At 38.9% G+C, this 16,908-nt stretch overlaps 1 protein-coding gene across 3 annotated transcripts in view; it reads left to right on the top strand.

Moving 5' to 3' along the window:
* NEK7 (NIMA related kinase 7) overlaps positions 1 to 16,643 on the top strand; it is a 147,811-nt gene extending 131,168 nt beyond the window's left edge. For 2 of the 3 annotated variants that reach the window (XM_082857576.1, XM_082857577.1), the window contains exon 10: positions 13,658 to 16,643. In XM_082857576.1, coding sequence (XP_082713702.1) covers positions 13,658 to 13,768 — 111 coding nt within the window. In that variant the 3' untranslated portion in view covers positions 13,769 to 16,643. The remainder of the gene's footprint in view (positions 1 to 13,657) is intronic. The other variant, XM_082857575.1, reaches the window with a different exon arrangement.
* Positions 16,644 to 16,908: the final 265 nt, after the last annotated feature.

Genomic DNA, 16,908 nt, shown 5'->3' with positions numbered 1-16,908 from the left:
TGTTGGGTGCATAAATATTTACAATTGTTATAACTTCTTGGATCGATCCTTTGATCATTATGTAGTGTCCTTCTTTGTCTCTTGTAATAGTCTTTATTTTAAAGTCTATTTTGTCTGATATGAGAATTGCTACTCCAGCTTTCTTTTGGTTTCCATTTGCATGAAATACCTTTTTCCATCCCCTTACTTTCAGTCTGTATGTGTCTCTAGGTCTGAAGTGGGTCTCCTGTAGACAGCAAATATATGCGTCTTGTTTTTGTATCCATTCAGCCAATCTGTGTCTTTTGGTGGGAGCTTTTAGTCCATTCACATTTAAGGTAATTATCGATATGTATGTTCCCATTCCCATTTTCCTAATTGTTTTGGGTTCGTTATTGTAGGTCTTTTCCTTCTTTTTTGTTTCTTGCCTAGAGAAGTTCCTTTAGCAGTTGTTGTAGAGCTGGTTTGGTGGTGCTGCACTCTCTCAGTTTTTGCTTGTCTGTAAAGGTTTTAATTTCTCCATCAAATCTGAATGAGATCCTTGCTGGGTAGAGTAATCTTGGTTGCAGGTTTTTCTCCTTCAACACTTTCAATATGTCCTGCCACTCCCTTCTGGCTTGCAGAGTTTCTGCTGAAAGATCAGCTGTTAACCTGCAGGCTGTGTTCACGCCGCCAACCCCAGTCCTCTCCCGGCGCTCTGACTGAAGCCGGAGCCTCAGCTCCCAGCCCTGCCCGCCCCGGCGGGTGAGCAGACAAGCCTCTCGGCTGGGGAGTGCCGGTCGGCCCTGATTCTTAACCACTGCACCACCAGGGAAGCCCTGTGTTGCTTTTTAAATGTCCCTTAAACATCTGAATCACAGTTATTTCTTCTCTGATTTTTGTAAAGGCTCCTACATATTAAGACCTTTATTTTTAACTTGTCCTATAAAACAATTTCAAAACAACAACAAAGTACATGTTTTTACAAACACATGTAAAGTAATGCAAACTAAACAATTTTCTCGAGGTAACGTAAACCATGAAATGTCTCTTTTATTTACTCCTGTTTATTTTTATTAATGTAATATCTACTGATTTTGGAGTTATTTCTATAAAGTAATAAATGGAAAGCTAATTCCCTCAATTTAAACACAGAGTTTTTTTGAGCAAGTGATTGCCTGACATTATTATTAGAAATTAAAGCCCGACATATAGGAATATATATAAAATTCTTAAAGTGATTAAATGAACATATGTCTTCCTTGAACGTAGTTAATAATGTAGTACTTAGAATCATCTCAAAGTGTTGTATAGTTGTTCAGGATTTTTAAGGTAGTTTCTTCCAGAGGTTTGCAGGAACTTTTTTTTTTAAATGTAAGACTAATACTGAGGGAGATCACTAAGATAATTCTTTCTTTTTGATTATGTAATGTCTGACTGTCTGATAGAAAACTTAGAGGCATTTTTTTATGATTCATCATGTCACTGTGTAAATTCATAACCTGATATAAAAAAATTGTTCTCTGTGAAAATTCAAGTACATTTTCTTTGGAGGGAGTCACATTAGAATACAGGAACAACATAAGAGATGGTAATAGGGTTGATCAGTCATTAATTAGAGGAAGAGAAAAAAACCCTTACCTTTGCTAGACAGTCTCCAACTTTTTAGTTGTTAAATAGCTAAACTTGTTCCATGGCCATTTGTAATATAAAAGTAGTAAGTTGGGCTTCCCTGGTGGCGCAGTGGTTGAGAGTCCGCCTGCCGATGCAGGGGACACGGGTTCGTGCCCCAGTCCGGGAAGATCCCACATACCGTGGAGCGGCTGGGCCCGTGAGCCATGGCCGCTGAGCCTGCGCGTCCGGAGCCTGTGCTCCGCAACGGGAGCTTTCTCACAACAGTGAGAGGCCCGCGTACCACAAAAAAAAGCAGTAAGTTATTTGTTGTGATTCTTTTCTCCCCTTGCTTTGCCAAAAGACTATTGCAACTGATTTTCCCCCCACTAGTTTAATATGTCTATTTAAATGTATCTTTAGAACAACCAATAGTTATATCAGAGAAAACTCCATCAAATTAAGAATTCGGGCCTATATAAATCTCCCATGTTTACAGTCCCACCATTTTTCTAAAAGGATTTGAGATAACTTACAATAAAAGACACAACTTACAGGTTATTAAAATAGAACAGAAGTCCACTTCAGGACCAAAGAGAGAAGGGGCATGTAAATATACCTATACAGAGCCCCTGAGGCAGATCTGTGTGTTTCTATCATGGCTCCACGGGAAACAGTAAGCAAATCGTTTCTCATTTTAAGGAGGAAGTGTACCTGTTCTTCAGAGAAAACAGAGTTTTCTCCTACTAAATTATGATAGGAATATCTCCTGTAAGGGTCTGTGAGTAATACACTGGCATTGTCTTACACAGCAATTATACAATAAATGCCTAAGTGATTTTTGGTAAAAGCCAAAGGCAAGCATTAAAGCATGGTTTTGGAAAGGTGATTTAGCAGCAGGATGAACCAGTGTACTCCCAGTGTGCAGCCTTCTGGTGGCCTAATTTGATTAAAGGGTACATCATAGATTATCCAAAGTTATAAGGATGAATTGTATTCCTTACCAGGTCTTCTCTAAGTTTTCATCCTCTTAGCAGGTTTGATAGGAGCTGTGTAGCACACGTCTCAATACTCTCTGAGTTCAAATTTTTTGAATAGTCCAGTCTTTGGATATTCAATACACCATTATGTATTCCTTGACAAGGAACTGCAGTGACAGGTTCTATTCTGCTGATTTACTTAACGGAAAGCAAGCAGCAAGTCAGGCTGACACTTTTTGTCAAAGCTGAAGCATCTCACCACTCTGCTCACCAGTTGGAAGTCAGACCAGCCTCAGAGTACCTGAATAAAGTACCTGAGATGTTAGTTTCTCTACTCTGGAGGACCACCTGTTATCACCCAGTAACCACCGTTCCCTGTCAGAACCCCGTAACTCGTCTCTCTTGACTGGAACTCAGATAGACCTTAACCCACGTGACATCACTTTCTAGTGGTAATGATTTAAAATTAAACCATTGAGTGTTACTGGATGATCAGTGTGTGTGGGAAGCTGTATCAGGCATCATCATGAGGGGTCCAGAGCAGAAGGCCAAGCTGGTAAAAGGAAGCAAGCTGTCAGCTGGAGGAGTGTTCCAGTACTGTAGTGGTGGAGACTGTGACAGGAACAGTGCATCTTCTCAGCCAGTAGGACTTGGCTGGTGATTGTTGGGCAGGGGGGCAGAAGTGTGATGAGGGTCTGTACAAATTTCAGATTCTGGCTTCAGAAATGGGAGGCACTGCCCAAGACAGGAAAAACTGGTCTGGGGAGAAAAAGAGTAAGATCTCAGTTCTGAACACGTTTCACATGAGGTGTTAAAGTCCGTGTGGGTAGATGTGTTCAGGGGCAGTGGAGGGGCCCCTGAGGAGGTCTGGTGCCCCTCGGCATGTGGCGGTGGCTGCAGCAAAGATGACGCAGGATAAGAAGGCGGAGGGAGAAGGGAAAAGGGATAAGGAAAGCGCTTTGGGGCCCACCAACACTGGAGGGATTGTCAGAGGATGACAAACCTTAAACCTACAAAGAAAATTAGAAGGAAGAGTCTGAGAAGCTGGAGGAAAACCAGCAAGGTGTCAGGGAGCCAGGGGAGGAGGGACTCGCAGCCAGGGCACGGGGGGCCGTTAGATGTAGCGCCTGCACACGCCGCCCACCTCGGCCAGGGTGGGGCAATGTGGTGCCGCTGGGGGTGAGGGCCCAAAAAGGTGGCTGCATGGGCTCAGGAACTCGAGGTAGTGAGTGCAGATTCTAGTCACCCTTGAGTTTAGTTTTAGAGCAAATAAATGAGGTGCAGCAGCAGTTAGGAGGAGTTCCGTGGACAGACTTAACTGTACTTACAATACTGTGGTGAAGGAATCAGCAGATGAGGAGAGACTGACAATTTAGAAGAATAACGGACTCATCATTCACTCATTAAATATTCAGAGCCACCTGGGTCCTAGTTACTGATGTACAAAGTTCAGATTCTGGAAGAGATTCCAGTGACAGAATTGAGAAGAGAAAAAACACTTCTTCTGATGCTGAAAGAACAGGTGATGTGGCTCAGGTGCAGATGCCAAGGAAGCGTGAGTCTCATAGTCTTGAGACACACGCTCAGTATCACAGAATATTGAGTAGAGTTCCCTGTGCTATACGGTAGGTCCTTGTTGGTTATCCATTTTAATGTCAATCCCAAACTCCCAATTTATCCCTCCCCCCACCATTCCCCCCAGTAACCATAAGTTTTCTAAGTCTGTGAATCTGTTTCTGTTTTGTAAATAAGTTCATTTGTATCATTTTTTCTTAGATTCTGCATATAAGCAATATCATATGATATTTGTCTTTTCTCTGACTTACTTCCCTTAGTATGATAATTTCCAGGTCCATCCATGTTGCTGCAGATAGTATCATTTCATTCTTTTTTATGGGTGAGTAATATTACATTGTATATATATGTACCACATCTTCTTTATCCATTGATCTGTCAATGAACATTTAGGTTGCTTCCACGTCCTGGCTATTGCAAATAATGCTGCAGTGAACATTAGGGTGCATGGATCTTTTTGAATTATGGTTTTCTCCAGATATATGCCCAGGAGTGGGATTTCTGGATCATATGGGAGCTCTATTTTTTGTTTTTTAAAGAACCTCCATAATGTTCTCCATGGTGGCTGCACCAGTTTATATTCCCAGAAACAGTGTAGGAGGGTTCCCTTCTCTCCACACCCTCTCCAGCATTTATTGTTTATAGGATTTTTGATGATGACCATTCTGACTAGTGTGAGGTGATATCTCATTTGATTTGCGTTTCTCTAATGTTAGTGATGTTGAGCATTCTTTCATGTGCCTCTTGGCCATCTGTGTGTCTTCTTTGGAGATATCTTCTGCCCATGTTTTGATAGGGTTGTTCTTTTTGTTTTTTTGCTTTTCACAATGAGCTGCATGAGCTGTTTGTAAATTTTGGAGATTAATCCTTTGTCAGTCGCATTGTTTGCAAATATTTTCTCCCATTCTGTTTTTTTTTTTTTTTTCGTTTTGTTTATGGTTTCCTTTGCTGTGCAAAAGCTTTTGAGTTTAATTAGATCCCATTTGTTTATTTTTGTTTTTATTTCCATTACTCTGGGAGAAGGATCAAAAAAGATATTGCAGCAATTTATGTCAGAGAGTGCTCTGTGTTATGCTCTAAGAGTTTTATAGTATCTCGTTTTACATTTAGGTCTTTGATCCATTTTGAGTGTATTTTTCTATGTGGCGTTAGACAATGTTCTAATTTCATTCTTTTACATGTAGCTGTCCAGTTTTCCCAGCACCACTTACTGAAGAGACTATCTTTTCTCCATTGTATATTCTTGCCTCCTCTGTCACAGATTAGGTGACCATAGGTGCATGAGTTTATCTTGAGACTTGACTTTCTGTCCTGTTCCATTGATCTATATTTCTGTTTTTGTGCCAGTACCATACTGTTTTGATGACTGTAGCTTTGTAGTATAATCTGAAGTCAGGAAGCCTGATTCCTCCAGCTCCTTTTTCTTTCTCAGGATTGTTTTGGCTATTCGGGGTCTTTTGTGTCTCCATACAAATTTAAAAAATTTTTGTTCTAGTTCTGTGAAAAATGCCATTGGTAATTTGATAGAGATTGGATTGAATCTGTAGATTACCTTGTGTAGCATAGTCATTTTCACAATATTGATTCTTCCAGTCCAAGAACATGATATATCTTTCCATCTGTTTGTGTCATCTTCTATTTCTTTCATCAGCATCTTATAGTTTTCAGAGTACAGGTCTTTTGCCTCCTTAGGTAGGTTTATTCCTAGGAATTTTATTGTTTTTGATGTGCTGGTAAATGGGACTGTTTCCTGGGTTTCTTTTTTGGATCTTTTGTTGTTAGTGTATAGAAATGCAAGAGATTTCTGTGTATTAATTTTGTATTCTGCCACTTTGCTGAATTCATTGATGAGCTCTAGTAGTTTTCTGTTAGCATCTTTAGGATTTTCTATGTAGACTATCATGTCATCTGCAGACAGTGCCAGTTTTACCCCTTCTTTTCCAGTTTGGATTCCTTTTATTTCTTTTTCTGCTCTGATTGCTGTGGTTAAGACTTCCAAAACTATGTTAAATAAAAGAGGTGAGCAAGAGTGGACATCCTTGTCTTGTTCCTGATCTTAGGGGAAATGCTCTCAGCTTCTCTCCATTGAGTATGATGTTAGCTGTGGTTTTGCCAAATACGACCTTCATTATGTTGAGGTATGTTCCCTTTATGTCCCTTTTCTGGAGAGTTTTTATCATAAATGGATGTTGATTTTTACCAAAAGCTTTTCCTGCCTCTATTGAGAGGATCATATGGTTTTCCTTCTTCAGTTGGTTGATCATGGATTCACATGGATTGATTCACATGGATTGATACGCAGACCTTGAAAGTTCCTTGCATCCCTGGGATACCCCCACTGATCATGGTGTATGATCCTTTTAATGTATTGTTGGAATTGGTTTGCTAGTATTTTGTTGAGGATTTTTGCATCTGTGGTCATCAGTGATACTGGCCTGGAATTTTCTTATTATGTGATATCTTTGTCTGACTTTGGTATCAGGGTGATGATGGCCTCATAGAGTTAGGAAGTATTTCTTCCTCTGCAGATTTTTTGAATAGTGTCAGAAGGATAGGTAGTAACTCTTCTCTAAGTGTTAGATAGAATTCGGTTGTTCAGTTGTGAAGCCATCTGGTCCTGGACTTTTGCTTATTGGGAGTTTTTAAATCACAGTTTCAATTTCAGTACTTGTGATTGGTCTGTTTATATTTTCAATTTCTTCCTGGTTCAGTCTTGGGAGATTATTCCTTGCTAAGAATTTGTCCATTTCTTCTAGGTTGTACATTTTATTGGCATAAAGTTGCTTTTAGTTGTCTCTTACAGTCCTTTTTATTTCTGTGGTGTCTGTTGTAACTTCCTTTTCATTTCTAATTTTATTGATTTGAGCCCTCTCCCTTTTTTTCTTGATGAATCTGGCTAAAGGTTTATCAATTTTGTTTACCTTTTCAAAGAACCAGCTTTTTAGTTTCATTGATCTTCGCTATTGTTTTGTTTCTATTTCATTTATTTCTGCTCTGATTTTTATGATTTCTGTCCTACTAACTTTGGGTCTTGTTTGTTCTTTCTCTAGTTGCTTTAGGTGTAAGTTTAGGTGGTTTATTTGAGATTTTTCTTGTTTCCTGAGGTAAGCTTGTATTGCTATAAACTTCCCTCTTAGAACTGCTTTTACCTCATGCTTTCATTTTCATTTGTCATGCTTTCATTTTCATTTGTCTCTAGGTATTTTTGGATTTCCTCTTTGATTTCTTCAGTGGTTGTTTAGTAGCATAATGTTTAGCCTCCACGTGTTTATGTTTTTTACAGTTTTTTTCTTGTATTTGATTTCTAATCTCATAGCATTGTGTTCTGAAAAGATGTGTGATATGATTTCAGTTTTCTTAAATTTACTGAGGCTCATTTTGTGGCCCAGTATGTGATCTATCCTGGAGAATGTTCCATGCACACTTGAAAAGAATGTGTATTCTGCTGCTTTTGGATGGAATGCTCTATAAATATCAAGTAACTACATCTGGTCTAATGTGTCATTTAAGGCCTGTGTTTCCTTATTAATTTTCTGTCTGGAAGATGTGTCCATTGATGAAGATGGAGTATTACATTCCCCCACTACTATTGTGTTACTGTCTATTTCCCCTTTTATGGGTGTTAGTATTTGCCTTATATATTGAGGTGCTCTGATGTTGGGTGCATATATATTTACAATTGTTCTATCTTCTTCTTGGATTGATCCCCTGATCACTATGTAGTGTCCTTCTTTCTCTCTTGTAACAGTCTTTATTTTAAAGTTTGTTTTGTCTGATATGAGTATTGCTACTCCAGCTTTCTTTTGATTTACATTTGCATAGAATACCTTTCTCCATCCCCTCACTTTTCAGTCTGTATGTGTCCCTAGGTCTGACGTGGGTCTCTTGTAGACAGCATATATATGGGTCTTATTTTTGTATCCATTCAGCCAGTCTGTGTCTTTTGGTTGGAGTGTTTAATCTGTTTATGTTCAGGGTAATTATTGACATGTATGTCCTTATTGCCATTTTGTTAATTGTTTTGGGTTTGGTTTTGTAGGTCTTTTTTCTTCCCTTCCTCTTTTGTTCTCTTCTTTTGTAATTTGATGACTAACTTTAGTGTTGTGTTTGGATTCCTTTTTGTTTTTGTGTGTGTGTATCTACTGTAGATTTTTATTTTGTGGTTACTATGAAGTTTTGATATAGCAGTCTTTATATAAACAGATTATTTTAAGTTGCTTGTCTTTTAATTTCAAATGCATTTCCAGTATCCTGCATGTGTACCTCCTCATGATTGCTGGTTTTGATATATTTCTGTGTGGATGATTTCCTACCTTTACTGTATGTTTGCCTTTACTGGTGAGCTTTTCCATTCATAATATTCTTGTTTCTAGTTGTGACCTTTTCTTTTCTGCCTAGAGAAGTTCCTTTAGCATTTGTTGCAAAGCTGGTCTGGTGGTGTTGGATTCTCTTAGCTTTTGCTTGTCTAAAAGCTTTTGACTTCTTTGTCAAATCTGAATGAGAGCCTTGCTGGGTAGTAGAGTATTCTTCTTTGTAGGTTCTTCCCTTTCATCAATTTAAATATACCATGCCACTCCTTTCTGGCCTGCAGAGTTTCTGTTGAAAAATCAGCTGATAACCTTATGGGGAGTTCTCTTGTATGTTATTTTTTGCTTTTCCCTTCTTACTTTTAATATTTTTTTCTTTGTCTTTAATTTTTGTCAGTTTGATTACTGCGTGTCCTGGCATGTTCCTCCTTGGGTTCATCCTGCCTGGGACTCTGCACTTCCTGGACTTGGGTGACTGTTTCCTTTACCATGTTAGGGAAGTTTTCAGCTAGAAGCTCTTCAGATATTTTCTCAGGTCCTTTCTCTCTCTCTCTTCTCCTTTTGAGACCCCTATAATGCGAATGTTGGTGCATTTAATGTTGTCCCAGAGGTCTCTTAGAGTGTCTTCATTTCTTTTCATTCTTTTCTCCTTATTCTGTTCTGCAGCAGTGATTTCCACCATTCTGTTTTCCAGGTTACTTATCTGTTCTTCTCCCTCAGTTACTCTGCTGTTGTTTCCTTCCAGCATATTTTTCATTTCAGTTATTGTTCATCTCTGTTTGTTTTTCTTTAGTTCTTCTAGGTCTTTGTTAAACATATCTTGTATCTTCTCAATCTGTGCCTCCGTTCTTTTCCAAGATCTCGGATCATCTTTACTCTCATTGCTCTGAATTCTTTTTTGGGTTGATTTCCTATCTCCACTGAGTTTGTCTTCCGGGGTTCTATCTTGTTCCTTTTTCTGGGATATAGTCTACTGCCTTCTCATTTTGTCTTATTTTCTGTGATTGCAGTTTCCATTCTGCAGGCTGCAGGGTTATAGTTCTTCTTGTTTCTGCCGTCTGCCCCCCTAGTGGATGAGGCTATCTAAGAGGATTGTGCAGGCTTCCTGTGGGAGAGACTGGTTCCTGCCTGCTGGTGGGTGGAGCCTGGTCTTTACCCTCTGGTGGGCAGGGCCATGTCAAGGGGTGTGTTTAGCAGGCATCTGTGGCCTCCGGAAGACTTTTCTGCTGATGGGTGGCGCTGTGGTCCCTCCCTGTTGGTCATTTGGCCTGAAGCATCCCAGCACTGGAGCCTATAGGCTATTGGGTGGAGCCAGGTCTTGGTGAGAAAATGGTGGCCTTCAGGAGTGCTCATGCCAATGAGTACTTGGCAGAACTGCCACTGTCAGTGTCTTTTTCCCCACAGTGAGCCAAAGCCACCCCCCACCTTCGCAGGAGACCCTCCAATACCAGCAGGTGGGTCTGGCCCAGACTCATATGAGGTCACTGCTTTTTCCCCCGGTTCTGGTGCTCACGAGACCTTCTGTGTGCCTTCCAAGTGTGGAGTTTGTTTCCCCAGTCCTGTGGAATTCCTGCAATCAAACCCCACTGGCCTTCAAAGCCAGATGCTCTGGGGGTTCCTCCTCCCGTTGCCAGACACCCAGGCTGGGGAGCCTGATGTGGGGCTCAGAACTTTCACTCCTCTGGGAAAACCTCTGTGATATAATTATTTCCAGTTTGTGTCTTGCCCACCTAGCGGGTATGGGATTTGATTTTATTGCGATTGCGCCCCTCCTTCTGCCTTGTTGTAGCTTCTTCCTTGTGTTTGGACGTAGGATATCTTTTTTGGTAGGTTCCAGAATTTTATCCTCAATGGTTGTTCAGCAGTTGTGATTTTGGTGTTTTCATAAGACGAGGTGAGCTTACATCCTTCTACTCTGCCATCTCGTCTCCACGCCCCAGAAAAGTCTTCATGAGAAAATAAACCACGTATCTGAAGGAGATTGAGCCACATAAATGGGGAGGAAAAAGCACATGGTGGGTTGTTCTGGCTCCATCTGCTGAGGGGTTTCTGCTTCGCCTGGTGTCCCTGTGAAGCCTGTCCTTACGATGCTCATCCACCTTTCCATTTCCCTCACTCTTGGTCCCTTCCCCTTTCGACTACTTCTGGCTCTCATCTTCCACCCGGGGAGCCAGAGATCCTGTCTCCTTCAGCTGCAATCCTCATGGCGGGAGCATGTGAGGGCCAAGCATTTGCCACAGTAGGTTGGAAAGTTCACCCTATTCTGTGCAGGAAAAGTGAGGTTTCTTGACTAGCCTGAAGGGTGCAGCAGTTTCATTCAGTCAAAAAATGGCTATTGCATCTGCTTGTATCTTGGTTAAATAGAATTAATTTTGCTACCACAGGTGTCCTTTCTGCTTCTTTTATCATTTTCATCTCTAAACAAAATTTCTGACAATGAGGTGACGTGTTAGAAAACATTGTCTTTTTAAATATAAGTATCGTTATAGTTTTCCTGCTGTTTTCTATATTGTGTATAACTGGGTGTATTTGTTTTTATTTTAATGGGTAAAATGCCAACCTCTTTCTGATTTAAATCTCTCTTAGATCACCATAGTAAGATGCCTTGTGTACGGCCATACCCCTTAGAATGTTGAATACTATCCTCTGCACCACTGCAAAGAATAGAAATTGAAATCCTCAGACCCTCTCAGTGGGACTACCATTAACTGTCAGCGTTGTTGAACTTCTAGATGTGAAGTCGTATCATACTTCATTCTGGTAGAATCATACAACCTAGGGGCTAGAGCTAGAAGAATCCTTATAGGTTATCTACTCCAGCCTCCTTTTTGAGTAGATGAAGAAATAAACCTTGGGAGACAGTGCCTTACTTCAGGGCACAGGGCTGCAGGTGCCTTGAGCGAGCCCGGCTTCCACAGCCCGGTCCATCTCCTCCCCTCCTCTCCCCTCCCCTGGGGGCCTCCTTCCACACACCTTCTTTCCAGCTGACTTTTCTCACTTCCTTGTCGCACTGTTAACAGACTCAGCCCACAGATTTTATCACCAGCTTCTGTTTCCTCCAGATGAAAAAAATCTTCGTGGTGGACATTGAGGACTGTGAAGAAATTACAGTGATTTGATAATTTATGTGCTGTTATACTGGCAAGAAAGAGTTAATGCAAGTGTTCAGAATATCTGAATAATTTCAAAGACATACTAAAGAATCTGGTTCTTCCTCTTGATTTGGCTTGTCATCTGGGAAAGACCAGATTACAAAGACGCGTGTTTTCATAAACTATGGCAATAGAATTAAGAATAATTCTATATCCTTCACTCATTGGCTGTAGGATCAGATGGAAGGATATTTTCTTAATTTGTCAAAATGTGTTTTCTGTGATGTATTGGGTTCTCCAAAAAGTGCCTTCAGTTTTTAAGTAAAAATAAAAGACACATTTTTCATTTTCACCAACAACTTTATTGAATAACACCCTTTTGTTCCACTACCTTCTGCCATTTTTCAGGCAACTTCATAATTCCATCTTCCCAAAACTTTTTATCTTTTTGAGTAAAGAACTGTTCCAGGTGCCTTTTACAGTCTTCTGGGGAATTGAAATTTTTTTCCATTAAGAGAATTTTGTAAAGACAGAAATAAATGGAAATCCGAAGGTGCAATGTCTGGTGAATATGGTGGATGAATCAGAACTTTCCAGCCAAGCTGTAACAGTTTTCGCCTGGTCATCAAAGAAACATGTGGTCTTGCGTCATCCTGATGGAAGATTATGTGTTTTCTCTTGACTAATTCCAGACACTTTCTGTCCAGTGCTGCTTTCACTTGGTCTAACTGGAAGCAGTACTTGTTGGAATTAATCATTTGGTTTTCCAGAAGGAGCTCATAATAGAGGACTCCCTTCCAATCCCACCATATACACAACATCACCTTCTTTGGATAACCACTGGCCTTTGGTGTGGTTGGTGGTGCTTCATTTCACTTGCCCCATGATCTCTTCTATTCCACATTGTTGTATAGTATTCACTTTTCATTGCCCGTCACAATTTGTTTTAAAAATGGTATGTTTTCATTACGTTTAAGTAGAGAATTGCAAGTGGAAATACTGTCAAGAAGGTTTTTTTCACTTAACCTATGTGGAACCCAAACATCAAAGCAATTCACATAGCCAAGCTGGTGCAAATGATTTTCAGTGCTTGATTTGGATATTTTGAGTATGTCGGCTATCCTCCCTCATGGTATAACGTTGATTGTTCTCAATTAGTGTCTTGATTTGATCGCTATCAATGTCAACTGGCCTACCCGACTGTGGAGCATCGTCCAGCAAGAAATCTCCAGCACCAAACTTCGCAGACCACTTCTGACACATTCAATCAGTCACAAATATGCTGAAAATGCTGCTTTTTTCCTTCCATCTTCAATATTAAAATGGCTACACAAAAATTTACCAACTTTGATAAGTCTTTTTTTAAATGCACGCTAATATGACAGGTGTCACATACAATCTAACAAAATTGTTTTGAATAAAGTTAAAGACAACGAAGTGCTACTAGAGCCATCTTACGCAAAAAACCAAATGAACCTTTTGGCCAACCCAATAAGTAAACCTCAGTCCTCTCATCTATAAAATGAGGATATAAATACTACTTCATACAGTTGAGAATTAGAATACTATTTGTTACTTAGTTTGCCTTTATTGTTCTTAGTTTGGAGGAGTGCTTTTACTTTAAAACTAATAAAAACTTTATATATATATGCAAATATATAAATTGGTTTATGATAAATGTATGTGATAGCCATTTATCCTAATTTCCTTGTATAAATTTAGATATATAGTAAGCTATTAAAATTTAAACTTACAATCAAGGCTATTGTAGTAAACTTTAGCTCAAATAAATGTGTAGAGATCTTCAGTTAATTTGGAGACTTAGAGTTTAAAACTTACTGTCTTTCATGACTTCTGTCTTCTGATTAAACTTCTTTGAAAGATCATAAGATCATTGTAAAGCCTCTGATTATGGAGAATGCTCCATGCTTGACATTAACACTCACCAATGAATATGCTTCTTAGATCCTTCCACTAATTGTAAAGTCATTGACAGCAGTCACATATATTTCCAGCCAAATAAACATTTAGCAGAACACTTACCCTGTAAGTCTATAGCTGTTCAAAGTGTGTTCCTTGTTACTGTCCGACCAGAATGGTTTCCTGAAGCAGGTTGTCTTTTCTGTCCTTGCAGCTGCGGCAGTTGGTGAACATGTGCATCAACCCAGACCCAGAAAAGCGACCAGACATCACGTATGTGTACGACGTGGCCAAGAGGATGCATGCCTGCATGGCCAGCAGCTGAGCGCATGGACGGCGTGGAGGATGTAAGCAACCCAAGTTCAAGTATTTCTGTGCAAATCATACCTCCCTGTTCTTGGGTGTTAAGACTAATATTTCAGAGCTAGTGTGCTTTGAATCCTTAACCAGTTTTCATCTAAGCTTCATTTTGTACCAATTTAAGTCACCTTCTTGCAAAACCCCAGTGACTTTGGAATAATCAGATTGCGTGTTAGGAGAGCAAATGGAACATGATGGTTTTTAATGGCTAAAGATATTTAGAATTATTTTGAGTTTTGTGCTGATAAGTCATGTTCAGATAGACTCTCAGTGCCAAATGTTGGCGGCTCGGCTTGGCCCCATTGGGACAGACGTGCAGCCTGAGGAAGGTATCTGAACATGTGCCTTGTGTGCTGCTCTCCAGTCATTTATGGACATTTGAGATGAACCCAATTGTGAACTTTTGTGCTTATTTTATTTTTAAAAGTTTGAAGTATGTGTTTTAGTTCTTAGCATTGTAGCTTTCAAATAGGATTCTTAAAGATAAATGTAGACATATGAACTATTTGAGAAGCCTTTAAAACTCTTATAGATTTAAAATAGCTTATACATTCAAAATGCAACTATTAAATGTGAAAAGATTTGGGGATAAAATGTGAGTCAGACACTGAAGAGTTTTCTGCTTTATTTTGTTTTATTTTAATATCTTTGAAATTCTCCTTGCATTAAAATGGTATAAATGAATCCATTTAAAAAGTGGTTAAGGATTTGTTTGGCTGGCGTGGTAGTAATTTTCCAAGTTGCACATTGCCCAAGGCTTTTCTGTGTGTTTTTACTGTTCTTTGTACATTTGAAAAATATTCTTCGAATAATCCTGCAGTACTATTTTCAATTTCTTTATAAATTTAAATGCTCTACTCATGATTGTACACTATAGTGTAAGCATATGTTTTTATTCATAGATTTTATTGAAGTTCTGATTGATCCCCTTCAGAAACTTTTTTATTCAAGTTACTTTCCTATTTATATTGTACATTTTATCCACTAATGTTTTAGATTATCTGACAACATAATAACCTTAAAATAAATATTTGATATACCAACACTTTTCCTGGATTGAAAACATTTTTTTTTTTCAATTTTGAAAATTTGGGCCACTGTGTATGCACGGTGCCGTGTCTTGTTAGGAAGAGGGATGTGCATTGTACTGTAGCTGTGAATGTTGATACTGTTTCAATTTATCCGACAAGGTTGTAACTTTAGAATATGTTTAAAGAAATGAAAACTGGCCACTACCACAAACAGAATTTTTATGAGCTAAACGTTTCTGTTGAGAAGCTTTTAGGCAAAGTACTGTATTCATGCATAAAGATAACAGAGGTGGTAACACTTTGTTTAGTTTAAGGAAATGGGCAGAGTTTAGTAAATGCTGTCATGGAGATGTTTTCCCTGAATGCCTTCATGTTAGTGGTGACCAGCTCCTCCCAGAGTTGTGAAGCCAAAAGCCTGCATGGCAGTCACTGCCTAAGGACGCCCATGCCACCATGTAACCTTGGGACAATAATCCTGCCAACAGGAAACCCTCATGCTCAGAGAACACCTACCTTTAGCCCATATAACTGCTAGTTTTATTTTTTCCACAGAAGTATTTTTTCTTACAATCATTTGAATACGTCCAAGTCATCTGTAAACTTTAAAAATGTACAAAGGACAAAAGTGTAAACTTTTTTTCTAAATTTAGTCAGCTACAGTATCTTAATCATTTCTGAATGGAGGGTAATTTTATCCCGGGACAGACACAGGAGAGGTGGTCATTCTGTATGTGAGGGCCGGGCATGCTGTTTCTCCCAGATTCTGGTGACTTTGACCGCATTGGACGCCCGCACCCTCCTCTCCAGAGTGACGAAGGGAATTGTTTCTGTTGACCGTTAGTGTCATGTTCATTTTAATGTAATATGATTCATGGAGGTGAAATGTTCTCTAGTTGGAACAGATACACTCCTTTTTCTTGCAATCTTTAAAGATACATGGATCTAAAAATCATCAGCTTAATGCCTCACAGGACTTTTAAGCAGAGATTTAAACTTTTAAGTGAATCTATCTGCTGGAAGGAAATAGTTGGGAAGAACTTATTGATCAGGGAAGTCCATTATTGTTTTCTACATATGGAAACTTTGTTTTGGACATTGTATCCTTATCTAAGTGTTCATATTTTTCTTGCAGAAACCACTGCACATAACAAATTTTAATTTTGAACGGGATCATTTCAAAGAATTATGAAGATGATTAATTTTTATAATCACCTATAAAATGTTCTCTCTGTATTTCTGTTTATAAGTAAATTTTGTATTGATTAAGTAAAACATTTGAGTTGATATGAGGAACAGTAAAATGAAAGGTACATCTGATTCTAACCCTTATTTTAGACTTTGGTACCAGTTCCCCAGGACACAACATGGGGTGACTTTGTTTCATGTGCTGAGGTTTAGGAATGGTGGATGAAGCGTATCCCTGTATAAATAAAGCGTTCAGCAATGTGCAATGATTGTGAATTTAGTAAGACAGGACAGCCACTTCATGACCGCTTACCATTCTACACAGTGTCTATTACACAACACCATTCTTGTATCAATATACACTTCAGGTGTTAACTGTTAACATTTGCATATTTATTTTAACCAAAATGTTATTCATATTAAATGTTTTTTCTTTAAAATGAATGTATTATGTTTATAACCCACGAATGCATAATTATCATATGCCTCCTATTTCAATAGTACTGTAATATGGACTTCTTTTGTGAAGTACTTTTATTTTGTTATGCTACCAATACACATACTAAAAAGACTCTGTTGTTAGCTTTGAAAATTGTATAATATCCTAATATAAATTAAAAATTAAGTACAGTAAAAATTTTTATGTATCTATGATTTTTTTCCTCTAAAGTCTACCATTGTTTATTTCACTTAACACTTAATCTACAGAAGCAGTTCTTATTCATTTCCATAACTCTATCATTTTGGAGAAGCCTGAGAATTAAAACAGTTGGGGGTGGTGATAGTGGCGGGCTGACAGACCCTAAGCAGTAGGCTTTTAAATATGCATTAAATGAAGGCACATCTTCACATGTCCCTGCTCTCTTTGGTACATCATTTAGTGTCTTTG

This window comes from Leucopleurus acutus (genome assembly GCF_964270905.1).
Source record: "Leucopleurus acutus genome assembly, chromosome: 2".
NCBI classification, from domain to species: domain Eukaryota; kingdom Metazoa; phylum Chordata; class Mammalia; order Artiodactyla; family Delphinidae; genus Leucopleurus; species Leucopleurus acutus.
This window is presented reverse-complemented; position numbering and strand designations above follow the sequence as displayed.